General features: G+C 35.8%; 1 protein-coding gene across 3 annotated transcripts in view; it reads right to left on the bottom strand.

Moving 5' to 3' along the window:
• TSHR (thyroid stimulating hormone receptor) overlaps window positions 1-20,515 on the bottom strand; it is a 163,399-nt gene that overhangs the window by 62,198 nt on the left and 80,686 nt on the right. For 2 of the 3 annotated variants that reach the window (XM_082619937.1, XM_082619938.1), the window contains 2 exons: window positions 13,720-13,791; window positions 8,319-8,393 (listed from right to left, as the gene is read on the bottom strand). In XM_082619937.1, coding sequence (XP_082476063.1) covers window positions 8,319-8,393; window positions 13,720-13,791 — 147 coding nt within the window. The remainder of the gene's footprint in view (window positions 1-8,318; window positions 8,394-13,719; window positions 13,792-20,515) is intronic. The other variant, XM_082619939.1, reaches the window with a different exon arrangement.

Genomic DNA, 20,515 nt, shown 5'->3' with positions numbered 1-20,515 from the left:
TAGTGGTTCAAGCCTCCAAGAGTCTAAATTAAAAGCTGCCAGTTCTCTTAAAGACTGGGCCTGAAAATGCATGATGTCACTTCCACCATAGTCTGTTGAAATATTGGGCAAAAGTTTCAAAATTTGAACAAAACCAGAAATCCATAGATCCAGGAATTTCAGCAAACCCCAAGCAGGTTAAAGACAAAGAAAATATCACCTAGGTACATACTTTTGAATACCAAAGATAGAGAGAAAGCCTGAAAAGCAGCCAGAGATAAACGGACATGTTACCCACAGGAGAACAATGATGAGAATATGAGTGAACAATGGAGGCCAGAAGACATGGAAAGATACCTTCAAAGGGCCGAAACAAAAAACTGCCTTGCTAGAATTCTATACCCAGCAAAACTAATTTTTAAATATTAAGGTAAAATAAAGTTATCTTCAGATAAATGAAAGCTGAGAAAATTTGTTGCCAACAGAACCACACTAACATGCTAAAAGAAGTTCTTCAGGCTAAAGGGAATGATTGGATCTACAGGCAGGAATTAACACTGGAAATATTAAATATGGGAATATATATATAAAAGACTAGTTTTTCTTTACTCAAATTCTTTAAAGGTTAATTAACTCTTTTAAAAAATAACAATGTGGTGGGATTTATAACATATATAGAAATAAAATATATGACAAAACAGAACAAAAATGGGAGAGAGTAAATGCAATTATAATTTCAAAAATTTCTTACATGATATGGGGATTGGTATAATGGTTCTTGGTAGACTGTGGTAAGTGAAGGATGCATATTATAATCCCTTGAATAACCACAAGAAAATATTACAAAGGGCTAAACAGCTAATAGGGGAGATAGAACAGAATACTAGAAAACAAAAACAACCTGATTAATCCAAGAGAAAACAAAGGAGGAATAAAGAACAAAGAACAGAGAAGAAAAATTGAAAACAAATTGGAAAATGACAGGTTTAAATCATATCAATAATTACAATAAATGTAATGGACTAAAAAAAAGGGTAGGGATTATTAGACAGAAAAGCAAGGTCCAGTTATGTGATGTTTACATAAAATACACTTTATATATAAATATATATAGTTATTGAACACCATTTTTTTCTGTAAAAAATAGTAGCTACTTCAGAGGATTGTTGCAAAGATTAAGTGAGTAAATATGTGTGTTGAGCCTTCAGCATAGTGCTTGGGACATGGTAAATTCTTCATTAAGGACAGCTAAACATATATGCATCTGTGTATGTTCACACATAATACTAAATGTTCTATCAATTGTAATTTTCATTAATTCAGACTGGCCTTCTACTTCAATTCATGATTTTAAAAGTGCATGTTTAGAATATATCTAATTGTTCCCCGTTTTTTGGTTTTGGTTTGATGGTGTGAGTGATTGGCACATAAAATACACTGCCTTGTGGAAACATTTATTATTATCTTCACACATTTGCATTGTTCTCACAAATTTTAATAAGTTCTATAAAGCAAAAATAAAGGGTTCAGTCATAGATTCAAGTGAAGGATTAATTTAGGTGGGATCAAGGGTATGTGTAAGTAATATTTAGGCTGAAAAAATAATCGGTAATGTTAACCAGGTAAAGAGAGAGAGAAAGAACTTTCTGGACAGAGGCAAAAGGATGTGAAGGCCCTAAGGTGGAGAAGGTCTTGGACTGTTCAATGAACTAAAGAACACAGGTGTGCAGGAATGGAGCAAGATGAGGAGGCAGAGGTGGGCAGGGCTGGCTGAAGTCCTGGGCCTGGAAGTTTATGTTGAAGACTCTGGATTTATCCTAAGAGAAAAATCATTCTGGCTGTTGTGCAGAAATGAAATAGAGGAAGCCAAAACTGGAAAAACCAGTTAGACCATGAAGTTATTGTAGTCCAAGCAAGAGATGATGGTGGCTTGGACAAGGGTGGTGGCAGCGGAGAGGAAGAGGATGAATTTTTTATATATTAGCATAGTAGAATGGTCAGGACATGGTGAAGGATTAGAAGTGGGTGATGAGGAAAGAAGGTATAGTGATCCCTTCAGGTGTCTGGGATTTGCAGTAAGGTGAATGGAGGTGCCATATACAGGCTCAGCAAATATCAGAGGAGTTACAGATTTCAGGAGGAGAGGTAGATTTCAGTTTGGGGTATTTAAGTAGTGAGAGAGATGTAACACAACTGAGGAGATGTCAAGTAGACCAATAAGTTAATGGCCCAATACTTAAAAAGTGAGGCCTGGACTAGATGTGTAAGTTTGAGACTTGTTGGATAAGATCACATGGGGGAGAATGTGGAGTGAGAAGAGGACACAGGACTGGGCCATATGGAACCCCAACATTTAGAAGTGGGGAAGGAGAAGACACCAGCAAAGGAGAATGAGAAAGACTGACCAGCATGGTTGGAGGACAGCTGGGAGTGTGGTATCACAGAGCCCAGGGGAAGAGGGTTTGGATAAAAATAGAATAATCCACTATTTTGAATAGTGGATTATTGTGTACGTTTAGCTATAAGATGGAATTACCACAGCTTTAGCACAGTGTTAAACATACCGTATTTATTGAATGAATGGGTAGCTTTGTATCCTTGGAAACCTAGCTCATGGTCACTAACAGAAGCAATGTTTATGTTCTACCACCCCAATTCATATCAGGGAATAAAATCTAAACATGAATTAGGAAGCTGTCTCAGAGGACAAATATTGAGCTTTGGCAGGAAAAGTTTGAAGAGGCATTGGAGAGTTGATTAGAAGTGGGGATGATGAAGTGTGAGTTCTCCGTAGCCCTAGATCAGTCTAGTCACCAAATCACATGGTCAAAAAGGGGTAGAGAGAGGGCAGCTGAGGAAGGAAATATATTCATGAAACAGAATAACATTATGCTCTTTGACTGCTGATGTTCTCACTGAGGCATTTCAATAAGCACTGGCAACAGGCACTGACATTTGAAATCAGTACTCCTTAGTTTAATACCTACCCTTGCAGCAAATCCAACATGGTGAAGAGCTATTTCCTAAATAAATCAGAGGGCTTTAATTCTGTGCTCAGGAATCCCAGGAAATTTTGGTTGACAGTACTATGCGGTCTGTGGATTAAACAAATTTTTGATGTTTGGCACCCAAAGTCTTTATTTATCCTTCATGTTGACTAGAACCATTTGCAGATAATAATGTTGGATATATAGTAGGAAAATTTGAAGAATGCCAGATGCATTATTCTCTTCCTTTCTAAGATATTAGGCTCTCAATGCCTCATATATATAAGGAAAATATCTTTTAAAAAACCCATTTTCAAATTCATCCTTGTTGTAGTCATTGTATTTAATTGTTTCCTTAGCTTTAGGAAGTTAACACTTTTGCTCAGAGAGGGAAAATGGATATTTATAAGAGAAATATTAACAACCAGAATCTTTATGAGAAAAAGGCTGTAATAAAACAAAACAGTTGCTTTTAAGAGATGCAGGATTTATATAGAGCTTTATTACAAATCAGTTGCCTTGATTTTTTGGTGAGTGGGGCAGAGAAGCAAAATGGTATGGTAAATGAACATTATATTTGGAGTCTGGAGATTTGGTTTTGAATTTTAACTCGTGTTCTTAATGACCTGAATTCTGTTTTCTTGGGTATTGTTCTACTTTCTTTGGTTTTAATTCACTGTTCCTTTATAAATTTATTGTGAAAGATATATAAATGAATTATTTTCAGCCTTTTTTCTAATATATACATTTTCTTCTGGGTATGACTTAAATTGCATCCTACAGGTTTTGATTTGTCATATTTTATTGACAATTAGTTAAAATTGTTTTCTAGTACCTGTTGGGATTTCTTCTTTGATCCATGATTATTTAGAAGTGTACTACCTACTAGTCAGAGAATTCAGTTGATTTTAATTTTTTGTAAGCTACTAAGATATTAATTTCTTATGAGTATGATTATTTACTTTTTTTGGTATATATGTTCTATCAGATAAAGCTATATTATACTCCCACTATGATTGTGGATTTATCTATTTTATTTTTTTAGTTCTGTTACTTTCTGCTTTATATGGTTTGAAGATATGCTCTTATAGACATTCAAGGTTAGAATCATTATATCTTTTTGGTACAGTGTATAGTAATCCTTTTATATCATAGTAAAATTTCTTTTTATATATAGCAAAGCTTCATGCTTTATATATATTGGTATATTTATATCAATTTTCTCTTGGTTACTCTTTGCATGTTAATATTTTCATGCTTACATTTTCTATCTTTCTATATCTTTATATTTAAAGTATGTCTCTTATAAGCAGCATTTTTTAATTAACCTATTTGCCAATCTTTGTATTTTAATTGGAGTGTTTAGTCCTTTTATGCACTTAATGTAAATATTGGTTATTTGGAGTTAAATCTACTATTTGTTCCAGAAGTTCTTTATTTCTTCTAATTTCTTGTCCTTTTTGTATTAATTTTTATTATTCCATTCCTCACTATTATTAGCTTGTTATTTATCCATTCTTTTACAGTTATTTTAGTTTTTGCCCTACGGATTAGAATATTTATTCGTTATTTGTAAAAGTCTAATATAAGTTAGTGCTTTTACCATTTCCCAGACAATTCAAAGAACTTAGAACGCATTAACACTATTTAAAACCCTCCCATCATTTGTTTGCTATTGTGTATTTGAATTCTATGTATACAGGCAGTCCTTGCTTTGCATGGTTCCCATATGCATGAGGTTCAGTTACCATTATTTAGTTAAATTTAAATAATAACTGGTTCCAACCACATGGTTCAAGTTTGTTACCACAATATATTAACTATGAGTAATTGCATAAAGTACAAACTTTGCTGCCAGCTCTTCAGCCCACACATCACTATGTAAATAACAGATGCACATCATGATAGGTGATCAATTACACCTCTCCTTTCAAAGTCATTGGTGATAGGTCAGCGAGCATCTATTATTCAGTTCATACACAAACAATAAGGTGTGCAGTTGTGTTGCCTCCATGACTTTCAGTGATAGACCCACACAACATTTTATAAAAGAGGATAATTGAAAGAGGTAATTGACCAACAAAGATGGAAGAAACAAAGAAACAAAGTGTGATAGTGCTGGAAATGAAATTTGAATAAATGTAAATAGAGTCATAGAAACTGCTAACCATGGGAACATCCATACTGCTACCATTTGAGAGACTCTAGACATTTAATAAGAGGAACTTAAGTGAAGGTGCATTATTGACATAAATAAGAAAAGTGGTTGTGAATAAAAGAATGAAGATGTCCCCAAAGAAATGATGCTGGTAAAAAAAAAGAACTTACACTAAAGGGACTGTCAGAAATATTTTGACATTGAAAGAACAGAGGATAGATATTGGAAGCTGATCCAGACCTAGAAAGGAGTATGACAATTTGCCAAGACAGTGACGTGATACTCTCTTGTAAGTTATATATACAACAGAGAAAAATGTGTGTGCTATTCAAACTACTCTTGATAAGCTTTTTAGAAAGAAATAAAACATTTTACTTCTAAATCCTTCTAACGTTTAAAATTACAATGTGCTAAAAATATTAGTTTTACTATTTTCACTTTCCCCATGCATTTATAACCCAATAGTAAGAGAGATTTTAATGTTTTGACAAGAACTTTTGTCACGAAAAGTAATCTTTTTTTCATTGATTAAGATCGCTTTGCACAGTTTCAGCATGCAGTTTTATGATCCAACACTATCACGCAGAGCAAAGACTGCCTGTTTTTTAAACCCCATAAGACGTTTTGTTTTGTTTTGTACAGTCGAGGTTAATTTATATTTAGCTCTTTTTGTTAGTTTGTTTTTGTTTTTTGCTTTTCACTTCCTCCTGTACCTCTGTGCTGTCAGGTAGGATTATTTTCCTTTTGCCTTAATAATTCCCTTTAGCAGTTTCTTTAATATGAGTCTAATGGTGATGAATCCTCTCAGCTTTTGTTTGCTTGAAATGTATTTCTTTTGTCTTCAATTTCAGAGAATCTTTTGGTTAGGTTGGCTGATATTTGCTGTTGTTATTTTTGTGGTTCTCCTTTTTGCAGATATCTTACTTTTTGCTTTGTGGATTCCATCATTTCTGTTGAAAAGTCAGCTTTCAGTCATGTTGTTACTTCTTTGAAAGTATTATGTATTTCTTTCCTCTGGCTGCTTTTTATGATTTTCTCTTTCTTTGATTTCTTAACACTTTTACTATGATGTGCCTTGATGTGGTTTTCTTTGTATTTATCCTTTAAGGGTTTGCAGTACTGCTTAGATTTGTGACTTGATGTCTCATGAATTTTGGAAATTTTCTTTCAAATGTTGCTTCTTTCATTCTTTCTCTTCTTTTTCTTGGGATCCAGTAATAGGTATGCTAGACTTTTTAGTGTGCCACATATTTCTTTTTCTCTCCATGCTTCAGGGTAGATAAATTCTTCTGACCTAACTTCTAGGTTACTTACTCTCTTTTGACCTATACATATCTGTTGTTAAACTCATGTATTTAGGTTTTATTTTAGTTATTGAATTTTTAAATTCTAGAGTTTCCATTTGATCCTTTCAAAAATATTTTCCAGTTCTATTCTAAAATTCTCTATCTTGGCAATTAAATTTTTGAATGTCTTGATCATAGTTATTTTAAAGTTTGTCTGATAACTCCAATATTTGAATCTCTTGTGGATCATTTTCTATTGTCTGTTTTCTTCTCTTGATTTTTGCCATAATTTCTTTATTTTTAATTTTTTTTGTATGCTTGGTTATTTTTTATTGAAAGCTGAGCTTTAGTCTTTGTGAGGACTGATCTATTTCCCATTATACCATACTTCTGGGATGAAGCTCTTTTTGGCATCCCAGCTAAAATCCTTGGGTGTTTACTAGGAACCATCTCCTTAGTAAGCTTTGAACTCCAGTTTTTATTTCCCTAGTTCTATGAGACTGCCTAAACCTCTGGGCAGCCTCTCAGCTGTTGTTTACAGTTTAGAAAATACTTCAAGAGGAAAGTAATCAAATGTTGTTTTGGGGGTTTGCTTCTCTCCCCTTAAGTTCTTGCTGCCTTTATAACACTCAAATACCTTTAAACAGATTTTTTTTCCAGCTCCTCTAGTTGTTTTCAAACCAATGGTTGATATAATAATGTCTGTTAGCCTACCATAGCTGGAGACAAATTTCTGGGTCTCAGTATTCTTAACACATTATTGACCGGGGGATTTTTGCAGAAACTAATACCTGTGGCTGTAATACATCTCTGGTCAAAAATGTGTTAAAGGCAGCATACTTTATTACATAGGGAAAGAAGATTTGAGTCACATATTTATGATGTAAAAACTCTGACCCTATATGTTAGTAACTCTGTGACCTAGGATAATGTATTTAGTCTCTCTACATTTATGTTTTTCTTAAATAAATAATACAAATGATAATCTCTACTTCACCGCGTTGTTTTTTGAAGGTTAAATAAATAAAGTATTTAAGTGTTCAGCATAATGTTTAGAACATACTAAGTATTCATAGATGATAAATATTTTTGTTCTTCATCAAGAAAAGAGTTAATATTTCATAATACATGGCTGCTTAAAAGAATGTAATGTGATTATTTGTGTAAAACTTTTTATAGATTGCAAGATACTACAGAAATAAAAACAGAATAATTATTTATGAAGTGTATTGACTGGTTTTATGTGGGAGGCACTGTGCTAAATGCTTACATGCATTATGTCATTCAATATTTATAATAAGCATATTAAGTTGGAATTCTTATTACCATTATTTTACAAATGAGGAAACTGAGGTTAGGAAGGATTACGTGACACATCCAAGGTTAGATAATGAGATTGCTGTGACCTAAACACTAGACCACCAGGGAACATCAAGGTTAGACAATGACAGGCAAAGAAACCAGGGTTTTAACTCAACTCTGACCAACTCCAAAGCCAGAGCTCTTAACTCCACTCCTGTTCTAATCTCACAAGGCTACATTTCTCTTTCCTAAATGAGGAAAAAAAGTTAGTTTTTGCAGAAACTTGCACAGGCCCTGGAATCCAGTAGGTGGTCAGTAAATATTTATTGACACTGATATCCATATCAATAAAATCTGTTGACACTGTAGTAATAGAAAGAAATGACAATTCAAAAAGAGGACTTCTAATTTTGTCTTTAACTTCCAGCCATGCAAGTTAGAATTAGGATGAATTAACATAAATTGAGAGTGAGAACAAGTTAAGAATTGAATCATAAATGGAAATTCTGACCCATGTTCTAGTTTCTATTGCCATCTGAAGCCCCCAAATTATCAATTAAGAGTGGCTGTGGCTTGGATTTATGCTTCACTTTTCATTGTACTTACATGTGAGTCATTTTACTCAAATTGTAGAAGGAATGTGATTCCAGCCGCTGCAGAGTTGCATCTATTGACAAGTAGCTGAACATCACAAAAATATAAAACAAAGTAGAAAGTTAGTAGGGTTGTGAACTGCAAACATACTATTAATTTTGATGTAACTTCTTTGTCAGGGGCTTCCCAGGTCATGCAACATGCACAACCCTCATGGTTTCTCCCTAATTATGTTAAAATTAGTTATTACTTTTTTTAGATCTTGTTTTATCTAAAAGTTTCCCAATTCATTGGACCTATTCACCCTTCTGGTTTCATTCAACAGATACTTCCTTTAGAAGCTTTCCCCAAATTTCCTGATTAGGTCAAATTTCGCCTAGTATATCCTCATGGCACCATGAACTTCTCCTTCCACTAATTATCAAATGAAATTTTGCAAGTGTTTGGATGATATTTGATTGATATTATCTCATTAGACTGCCAGTTCTCTGAAATGGAGAACTGTCTGTTTCTGATGGACACTGAATTTTGAGTACCTTTCATATTGCTTGTCATGTAGTAGACTTCCAATAAATATGGATTAAGTGAATGACTGAATGAATGAATGAACAGGTGAGTTACTCAAAATAGCAGAAAATGAAAGACGTTAGAAAAGAATTCACCAATAAATAAGAGGCATTTTTAATGGAGTACCTAATTGCATGTGGTCAGAGATGTAGTTATAAAGAAGATGAAGAAAAATCCACATTTCTCTAGTGGAACATTCCATAGGGTGGTGACTATATATTCTCTCAAGACTTCTTGATTTTGAGAGGCTGAAAACTCAATATTTTGAACTTTGTAAGTGAAAGGCAACACAATAAAAGTTTTAAGTACTAAAAAGGAGAAAAGAGAAACCTCTAAATACAACTTGTCAAGAATACATAAGGGATGACGTTTCAAAAAGTCTCCTAAATTCCATCTTGTAATAAGAATGACTAATGCAGCCAAATTCAATGACTTCTTTTTATTGAGAGGCATTTCTATGACATTTGGGAAAATTAATGATTAACAGATGGTGTCCACCTGTGGCCGTAGCAGAGCTTCTCAACCCTGGCCATACAACTGAACTATTTGGGAGGCTTTTAAAACATAAGATGTCCAAGACTCGGTCCAGGATAATTAATTCAGAGTATTTAAGGGATGGGGCAAACACTTTTATTTTTAAAAAGCTTCCCAGATGATTCTAATGTGCAGGCAGGGTTAAGAACCACTGGCCTATAGTTTGAATTGAATCTGCCAGTAAAATATTTTCATTAATACAATGTTTATAAGAGGAGTGCTGACTGTTCCATTTGAGTTTTTTTTCTCTTGGGTATTGTGTGTATTCTAAAGGTCCTGTGCTTTCTGTTTTGAATTATTTATTCTCTAAACAATTATCCTTTGATTTATCAGGTCTCCCAAGTCATTGTTATTTGTGGATAATATTACATAAATTATTTTGATCCAAATATCATATCTCTAACATAGAGGAAACCACTGAAGTGTTGAAAAGAATTAATTTATTGTGTAGAGATTGTGGGGATTTATAATGGATGAAGCTGAGCCATCTGAAGGACAAGATTAATTTCGAAGGCTGCAAACTTGTTTTCCTAACTTTGCATCGTATCCACTGCTCCAAATTTTCTCCTGAATTTCTTAGTTTACGAGGTGCAAACCTTTCTTAAGGTTTTAGTCATTCAGCACATGTCATAATCACTGAAGTTCCGATTTCTCCAACTGAATGATACCTCCTTAGAGGACTCTCATAGCTTGGTTGTGAAGACAACATATAGGAACCATTTATTCAGTAGGATAAAAGCAGTGATTCCCTACTTGCTTATCCCATTTTTATAATCAGGAAAAATCCGATCCCACCTCTTCCTCATATTTCTTCTAAGCATGCAAGTCTCATGTAATAACTAGAGTAACCATATCATTAATCATCCAAAATAGGATATTTTTGTGAGTTAATACAGGGTGCTATTAATAATTATGCCAGAATAATAGGTGGGAATTTGTACTGTTCCAGGCAAAGCTACCTGGTGATCTCTTGCCCCGCAGATGTGACAGCTCCCTAACTATTATTTAGGTATGTGTGTATGCTTTCATTCAACAAATATCTATTAAACATTCACTATATGTCAGTAAATGAGCATTGACCACTCAGACCTGTTCCCTAGCTTCAAGGAACTCACAGTAGTGGGAGATACAGACAGGTAAATGGAATTAACATGTAGCGTGATAAATTTTCTGATGGGGTTCAGGGCACACTTAACCCAGACTGGAGAATCTAAACATAGTCTCCCTGGAAGAGTCCTCATCAGGACCTTCAAATCTGCCTGGATGTCCTGAATATCCCAGTCAAACTTCCTTCTTTTATTGCCCATCATTTTATTTCAAACCTTCTCAAATTTCTAACTCTGCCCTTTCTACCCAAATATTAGTAGATAATCTTTTTAATAATTTGTAGAAAAGATTGAAACCTTGAGATGAGAATTCCTTGAATCCCCCTCTAATAAGCCTATTAATTTACCTGCATCTGCCCCATCTCTAACTACTGTTTCTCGTTATAGTACAAAAGGTGCCCATCTTCCTGTAGAAGGTCAATCCCTCTATTTGGACCCCATTCCCTCCTGCCTCCTTAGGGACCTCATGTTCTTAAAATTGTTCTTTGTTCAGTTTTTTTTTTTAAGCCTCTCCTTCTCTTTGATGCCTTTCCCTGGTCCAAGTTACTTCTACCTGTTTATGACTCTCAAGTCTTAATCTCTACCCAAATCTCTCCTGAGTGCCCCTATATACCCAGAATTTCCAGTTCTCCTTAGTCTACTTTGATTTTTTTTCCTTTTTGCCATATCCATATTCCCTTCTGTATTAATATATTTATTTATTATGTTTTTGGTTCCTTGCTTATTTCTTTTCTTTCGAATGTGAACTCCACAGGAGCATGGCTCTTTGTCCATTTGTTCCCTGATGTATCCCTATCTCTTGGGAAAATGATTGATATATACCAGGGACTGAATAAATATTTCTCAAATGAATTAATAAAAGAATTTTATCCTGATATCTATTAGACATAGCTGTTTGATGCCTCAAAGGCACCTCAAATGCCACAGGCCCCAAATTGAATTCCTAACTTACCCCCTGTCCCTCCACAGCAAATGCACAGAAAACTTCTCTACCTTGGCAAATGTGCTCATCAACCACAGAGGTGTCCTAGTCAGAAATGTCATTGAAATTCTCCATCTCTTTCCCCCTTCAAAATCAACCAACTTTTAAGTTTGTCAGTTCTCCCTTATTTCTCAAACCTGGCCACTTTTTCTTTTTTCCCACTCAGCCTTCACCATTCAACTTGCCGTCCCCTCTCCCCAGGCACTGCATCGACCTCCTGACTAACTTCCTGCCTCCAGTCTTGTTCCACTTCCACCGCTTTTCCAAAGCACAGCCAGGGAATATTTCTAAAACATCTGATCTGTCACTTCCCTGCTTATAATCGTTCTGTGGCTTGGTCCTTAGGGAAGATTTCAAACTCCTTCAAATGATTCACAAGGCCCTGTACTCACTTCCCTCCCAGTTTTATTTTTCTCTACTGTCTCCACTCCCAGCCTAAGCTCCAGCCTCAACAAATTTATTTTTAACTTCACTGACATCCCTTTTCTCTTCTGCTTGGAACTATCTTTCCATCTTTTGTTTTTTGGCCAGATAATACACATTGCAAATTAGGCACCATTTCCTCCAGGAAGCCTTCACTGACCCCACCCCATATCCAGGTAACAGACCTCTCATATGAGTTCCCAGGTCACCCTAGAACTGACCCCATCATGGCACTTATCACTCTCTTAGGAAGGAAACTGGAGGCTCCATAAGTATTGTCTACTGTTGTATGTGACACATCTAGCAAAGCGCCAGGCACAAAGTAGGGCTCAATAAATATTCATTGAATGAATGAATGAATATAGCCAAGTAGAGACACCAAATAGGCAATTGTATAGGGGAGATCAGGGAAAAGGAAGAGCTAAAGGGGAATTTGAGGCTTTTAGCTTCCAGACCACTAAATGATGTTGCTGTTAAAAGAAGGGGTAGAGAGGGAACAGTTTAGGAGGAAGATGATGAGTTTATTTTGGATATGTTGTTTGAAGTGTCTGTGGGACATCAAGGTGACACTATTTGGAAGGAAGTTTGTAATACAGGCCTGAACTGTAGGAACAAGTCAGGGCTAGAGATACTCATTTAGGAATTAGTTGTATTAGGTAATAGTGAAGCCAAAGGAATGGGAGTTTTCATTCAAGGTGTGGAGGGTATAAAGGAATTAGGACAAAATAAACAAAGAACTGGTATGTAAGTAACTAAATGAAATGAAATAGGAATCCAGGAAAGGAAACTGAGGAAGAGTAGCCAGGGTAAGATGTTAAAAAGAGGGAGAGAACAACATCAGGGAAACCAAAGGAGGCAAGAATTTGAAAAAGGAAGGGCTGGAAGAAAAAGAAAAAAACTGCAGAGATGTTCAGCTGGGATGGTTTCTCAGTCTCAGCACTATTGACATTTTGGACTAGATAATGCTTTGTTGGAGGTGGGGGGCATCCTATGCCTTGTAGGATGTTGAGCAGATCCTTCCCCTCTACACCTTAGATGACAGTAGCACTCTTCTCTTCAGTTGTGACAACCAAAAACATCAAATGCCCCTGACATGACACAATGGACACTCAATAAATGGTCATGAAATGAATAAACTTAGCCAGAGACCACACGGGCTGGTGGTATTGTCATTGGTAGGCCTGGATTATCTGCATTGCTTGTCAGAATCAACTAAATGAAATAAAGACCTGGTTCATTTCAGACACAGATATACTCTTTGTCAATGCAACATGGAACCCCTTTTTCTCCTCACTCTTGAGTGTATAGCAATTCAGTTTTCTATGATTTCAAAATTTCAAATTAATTTTAGTTATTTTTAAAGTGAGAAGTCTGAAATCACTGGCTACATTTACGACAAAATGTAAACAGTTGTACTAGTGGTGAAAAGAGAATAAAGAATTGGTAACTGGGATAGATAGATTAGAGATAGATATATAGATCTGTTTAAGGGAGAGATTCCTGGCTAAGGTTTTGCCACATCTCAAAATATATTGATATACATCAAGAATTATTAAATTCTTAAAGCCAAAGGAATTTAAATTTACTTTAGGTTTAAAAAATCATTTAGGAATTAAGGAATAAAGATGTAGTCAAATCAAATAAACATCTTGTACATAAACTTCATATATATTGGAAATGTAGATGTTATTGACTTAGGCAAGTGCGATATATAACAAGTATTTTTCTTGATAGAACACATTTAGAAAATAACATGTCACAATTGCAAACTGCTCTTTATATTAAAAAAAAATTGACTTACATCCTGGAAATATTGGGCAGATTTGAAAATGCATGACTGGGAATGGTTTTCAGATGAGTCTCTATAAACTTCCTATGAAAATAACAGTTACACAATTAGAGTTTAAATCATTAGACTTTTCTAGTAACCCACCTTAATTATACAGAACACATTATTAGAAGCATGACAATCCTTACAATGTATATTTTATCATACATAAGCAAGAAAACAATTTTCCCCCCAACAAAACAAGAATTGAGAGTGAGAATCAAATGCAGACAATAAATCTTCAAACTTTGCCTTTGAATTATCAGTGAACTAGTATGCCTTGTATAACATCATATTTAATTTGTTAATGGAAGGGCAACATAATATATTCATAAGTTTATTAAGACTACTGAATTCACGGTCAATGGAAATATCTTGAAATGCCACCAGAGTATGTATTAAGAGGATTAAATGCATTTGATATATCTTAAAGATTAAAAATAGTGGTATGATTATAATCTTTTTGCCCAAGCAAAGGTCTCTTCAACCATTACCTTGATCTTATCATCAACTTGCTGCAATTTGGAAATTAATGACTGACAAGGAGCTAATTCTTCTCAGGATCATGATGTTTTTGTTGCATATGCAACCAAATGGTTGTGTCTTTTCTTCCAGTTTGCTTTTTTGTTACTTTTCAGAAGGCTGAGAGTGGTTTCCTTTCTCAATGAGACATCTTTATGCATTCCAGTATGTCTCTCCACCTTGATCCTCCATTTTTTATTGTCTTTCTTTGTTATAGCAACTGCTTGAATAGAATTCTGTATGGAGAAAGGTGTACTTACTGTTCTAGCTGGCTTTGCAAAAAGCCAATGCCTCACCATGCTTATCCTCTTCTCCATGGGTCTGTTTTTGCCATTTAAATGTTGGTAATTACACATTGTTCATTTGCTACCTTTTAAAAAGACATCATACTGAGATTGTGTATTTTTCCTTCTAGGCTGCAGGGTTTTTTCTCAGTAATCTATTTCCTTGATCTATGTACTCTTTGAACTACTAATTTTTGCAGTGATTGAAATATATTTAGAATTTCTGGTTTCTGGTTCTGCATGACTAGAGCCTGGAAGTCACCCCTCCCTCCTAACAGTAAGCAAAAAGTTGAACAGACTGAAAAATCAACAACTCTTCTTGGATCTGTGGGACAGGGGAAGACATAGGGCAAACCACTGTCCCCAGGACTGGAGAGACAGGTAAATACAAGGAGTCCCTACTTCCCAGAGCAGAGACTCATGAGCAAAAACTATAAGGGGGAACCAGTGCCAGGGTAGGGTAGGAAAACCTGAGCTGTAATTGACCAATTGCCAGAGGTGCAGTGCAGACAACTCTGAGAGTTGGAAATTCTAGGAGAACCTAGTCACAGGCGGACCTCCACAATTTTGTGAGATTTACCTCCAGGAGTTCCACAAGGTTCTAAGAGTAAACACTAGGGGAAAATCCCTTTGTGCTTCTGTCAAAGGGAGGGGAAAAGGAACCATCTGGAAATACAGTTGACCCTTTAACAATGGAGAGGTTGGTTAGGGGCACCAATGCCCACACAGTCGGAAATCCACGTATAACTTTATAGTTGGCTTTCAGTATCTGCAGTTCTGCATCTGCAGATTCAACCAACCACTGCTGGATCAAGTAGTATTGTAGTATTTACTACTGAAGAAAATCCATGAATGACCCATGTAGTTCAAAGCCATGTTGTTCAAGGGCCAACTGTACATCAGAGCACTCTGTTCTTTTTAACAAGGCCTGCCCTCAGGGGAAACTAGTTATCCAGATGCTGTGGAAGGGACATACACAACTCCAGCTCACTCTAGCCATTCTGTCCTATCTAGGGGGGAGAGAAAAAAACTGAGAAACAGTTGTGAAGTTCACAGTCCAGAGGCATAGGCTCACTAAAAGACCTAATCACAGGAATATAGAACACTTCCCCTCCCCTGACATCTTATCACCACGTTACTAAGACCTATTTATAGCCATTCCTTTTACCCACTACATCATGTCTGTCTATCAAGAAATATATCTGTAACTTGCCTCATCAAAGCCTCAGTAAAACCAAATTAATTTATAAAAGGGGGCAGAGGGAGGTGATGTGAATGACAAAAGGGTAGATTGTCAGCCCTTTGCAACACTGGTGATTCAGCATAAAGTGCAATATGCCTTCATATGATTCCAGAAATTCAGGTCCCATAGATTACCTGTACTCCCTCACAGGTCTCCCACTTACATTCCCTTAATTGGATTGATTAAAAGCCTGTTGGTCCAGATCCAAGTTTCTGAAGTTAAAAAAAATGAGAATAACAAGTCTTTGGGACTAAAATCTCCCAGTAAAATTGGGCCATGCCTAAGAAAAACAAAGGATAAGGTACACACCTGTTGGTTATCACCCGAAGAGACTTACTTAAGCTCACAGATAGTCTTACTTATAGAGCATGTCCTAAGGCATGGATATTGAGGGCATACTTATCTAAGATTTTGCACACTGCTTGTAGGTAATGCGGACTTAATTTGTAACTTTCATTGGCTAAAAATTTGGGGGTTTATTCTGTCTTCAAAAGTAAAGAAGCTATACTTAATTTAAAAGAAAATTAGAGTAACAATGGTTTCAGAGAAGTTTGACTTGGAACAGAAATAACATCTAAATGCAATTTAATAGCCTTTGGTTAAAGTTTCAAATAATGTGTATATCGTTTTCCAATATATGAATTTCTGAAATTTGTAATACATGTTTCTTGGATTCTCTCTTTCTCTTTCACACACGTAAACACATACACACTTTAAGTCAGAACAAAGATCTTTTTCCTACTACTGAGTTAGTTGTAGTTGATGGAGTTCAGGACACACTATCCCAAAACATATTGTGTTGGCATACTGAATACTTTAAGCTGGAGGAATCTGAGAAGCAGAGGTGTCAGAAGGATTCTCTGACTCCCCTTCACACTCTGAAGCAAGCCCTAAGACCCTCATGTGAGAGATGCCCTCCCCGGAGGAAAGGAGCAGCCTTATCATGGAAGACAGAGGGATGCCAAGGGGATTCTGAATGAACAGACCTTGCAAGTTTCCCCTAGTTTACTATTCTCAGCTCATACCCCTTTGTCCTGTCACATTTTCCCACCACTTTCCTATCTTCATTAAACCTAGCATAAGAATGCTCAAGTTTAATCACTTCTTCAAGTCTTCATTTCTTCATGAAGGCTCCCATGTCATGTAAAACTTGCATTAAGTATATTTGTATGCTTTTCTCTTGCCACTCTGTGTTTGGTTACAAAGCCCTAGCTGAGAACCTAGAGGAGTAGAAGGGAAATATTTTTTTTCCTCACCTACATGCAGAACGTGTTTTAAAAGACAAACATTTTTGAAATGCTAACATTTTGCTTGATTGCACAAACAAGATATTGTTCTCAGCCAGATTTCTCATCAAAGAAAGCCACCCATATAGACTTGAGGATATGGGGAGGGGGAAGGGTAATCTGTGACAAAAGGAGAGAGAGGCATGGACATATATACACTACCAAACATAAGGTAGATAGCTAGTGGGAAGCAGCCACATAACACAGGGAGATCAGCTCGGTGCAATGTGACTGCCTGGAGGGGTGGGATAGGGAGGGTGGGAGGGAGGGAGACGCAAGAGGGAAGGGATATGGGAACAGATGTATGTGTATAACGGATTCACTTTGTTATAAAGCAGAAACTAATACACCATTGTGAGGCAATTATACTCCAATAAAGTTGTAAAAAAAAAAAAAGAAAGCCACCCATATAAATGCACTGATAAGAATTATGTATCTCAGTACAGCTGTCTTACTAATGATACAATATGCACAATAAGTCCTAAGCAATAAGTCCTAGCCTAAGATGAAAATGAATGATCTATTTATTGAATGAACTTAGTTAATAACATGATGATTATAATGCAGAAGACTGGTTTCAATAATGTTAAATGAATGAACTATCAGAATGGCCACTGATCATACAAATTGCCAAATTCAATTTAGCAGCTTGTACAATTTACCTGGATATAATCATAGTAGTGTGTATATCATCTGTAAAAATAAATTCATTAATGAGTTAAAAACATATTTTTTTACTTTGGGTATAAATTGTCTTGGTTGCCACTCTAAAATTCACCACATATCCTCTACTTTCTTCCCCAGCTTTTAAAATGTTATTATTCTGATTTACACAAAAATATGTAGGAAGACTTTTCTCTCAAAGCATCTATCTCCCTTCTAATAAAGAGCAAAAATCATGGGCTAGGGCATGACATCTAGCTAATTAAATAAGGATGACACCGTATTTATTTATAGAAACTTTGTTCCATTTTCCCCCATTAGTCTTACTATGAGGATCCTGGAGAGTAAGTTATTGTAATATGTGGATGTCTTTCTGACCTCTAGCTGACCCCAGATGCATGAGCCTTAACCCTTAAGGAGGTTTGGTGGTGGTTTTGTTAGGCAGTAATTTTGTAACTAGAGCTAACTGATACGTGTTTATCATCAACTTCTTTCTCTTTTTTGTCCCCTCACCCAGGGACATACAGTTGGATGCTCTTTCCATTGTCTATATTTTCAAAAGCAGAACTTTATTCAAAGAATCTTGTGACTTTGTGATTACTGCTTTAAAAGCAGATGGGAGAGGAAAGAAAGCAAATGATTGTAATTATTTGGCCAAAATATTTTATTTTACTTTCAGAATACATTTTGAATATTTTTGGAAGAGAAAAATACGTATCTAAGAGTGCATTCTTTTGATAAAAACATTAGAAAAGCTTTACACTATTATCCAAAGGATTAGCATCAAAATAGTGTTTATTTCATATGAAAATACACCAGGTACAGAAGAGACTCTGCTTTTTTTTTTTTTTTTTGATGGTTCAAAATAAGAAGGCAATGATTATTCTCTCTAAAATAGAGTGAAAAAACTCAGAAGGCTTACTTTATACAAATAGTATCAGTATTTACTATTAATGACTAAGGCATCACATATAACTCATTGGGGAAAAAAGTTTACAGCTATAGTTTTGTATCCTAAGTGGACTATGTACATTTAATAGTTAAACAGGTTGGCTTTAAGATATGGAAATTACAAGAGAGAATAAATATTTAAGCTGCTGATGTAATTTAATTTGTTTTTCTAAGACTTATTTAACCAAGAAGTATCAGTGAGAATATGACTTAGAGTCAAATGTTTCCTTTGGGCTTTGAGCAGGCAAGATTTATATTTCTCAAATATCTGCATTTGGAAGCTGCAGTGCAGAAATAGAAATGCATGTGAAATGCCACTGATTGACTTACAGATTTTGCCAAATAGGATCCAGTTTTAAGTACTATGTACTCATAATACATAGTTTGTGTGTCGGTGTGTACATGTGGGTGAGGTTTTAATTAATCAATGCTTCAGGTTTCCCACTACAGCCTTTACTTGATAAAGAATGTGGAGTATGAGCAGATGAGCCAGACTGAATCTCATGAGTTGAGAATCCCTGCTGATCTTTGCCACGGCTGAGCTTGTGTGGTCCAGAAACACCAAACTTTCCACTTGCGTGTCACATTTTTGGTCTCTTGGCAATCAGCTGAGAATATTTTATTTTTTTATAAATTTATTTATTTATTTATTTTTGGCTGCGTTGGGTCCTCATTCCTGTGCATGGGCTTTCTCTGGTTGTGGTGAGCGGGGGCTACTCTTCGTTGCGGTGTGCGGGCTTCTCATTGCAGTGGCTTCTCTTGTTGTGGCTTGCGGGCTCTAGAGCACAGGCTCAGTAGCTGTGGTGCATGGGCTTAGCTGCTCCAGGGCATGTGGAATCTTCCTGGACCAGGGCTTGAACCCGTGTCTCCTGCGTTGGCAGGAAGATTCTTAGCCACTGTGCCACCAGGGAAGCCCAGGCTGAGAATATTTTGTGATTCTGCACCAAGCTTGTTTGTTTAATATTGTCATCTGCATTTCTTTCTTTCTTTCTTTCTTTTTTTTTTGGCCGTGTGTGCGTCTTGGGGGGGGTCTTAGTTCTCCAGCAAGGGATTGAACCCGCGCCCTGGCAGAGAAAGCATGGCATCCTAACCACTGGACCACCAGGGAATTCCCTCATCATCTGCATTTCAAGGGCTCCTTTTTATTTATTTTTTAGTTAAAAAAATTTTAGGAGAAAGTATTTTTTATTCAGAATTACATTAACTCTATTTTTAACAGCTTTGTGGAGGTTAGTTGACATACAAAAAACTATACATAATTAATGTATACAATTTGATGAGTTTGGCCATATGCACCCATATGGGTTTCATGCACCCATGAAACCACAATAAAGGTAATAGACATATTTATTGCTTCCAAAAGTTTCCTGTGTCCCCTTTTCTTTGTTTTTTCTTGGTTTTCGCGTGTGTGTTAGGAACATTTAACATGAGATCTACCTGCTAAACAAATCTTTAGTGAACAATACATTATTGTTAACTACAGGCACTGTGTTGACTAGCAGATCTGTAGAAGCTCCTTTTTATTAAATACTTGTGTCAATCAACTGATAATTTATTTAGATGTGCCAAGTGTGACAATAAAAAGCACTGGAAAGTACTGGCAGTAGAAGAAGAGAGAATTGGTGCAAATAATCCAGATACTTATATATTGTGAAGTTGTACACTATAAACTGGACAATATTAAATATGACGTTTATCGTTTTCCCATTGTTTCTACTTTGCTGAGAAAAAAATTCTCATTGGTGAATTTGTTTTACCACTGTACAAATTTTTTTTTTCTAACTCTGTGGTGAGCTGTGAGAGAGTGCAGCAAGCACGAG

Source organism: Mesoplodon mirus (assembly GCF_964341445.2).
Source record: "Mesoplodon mirus genome assembly, chromosome: 4".
Taxonomy (NCBI): Eukaryota; Metazoa; Chordata; class Mammalia; order Artiodactyla; family Ziphiidae; genus Mesoplodon; species Mesoplodon mirus.
This window is presented reverse-complemented; position numbering and strand designations above follow the sequence as displayed.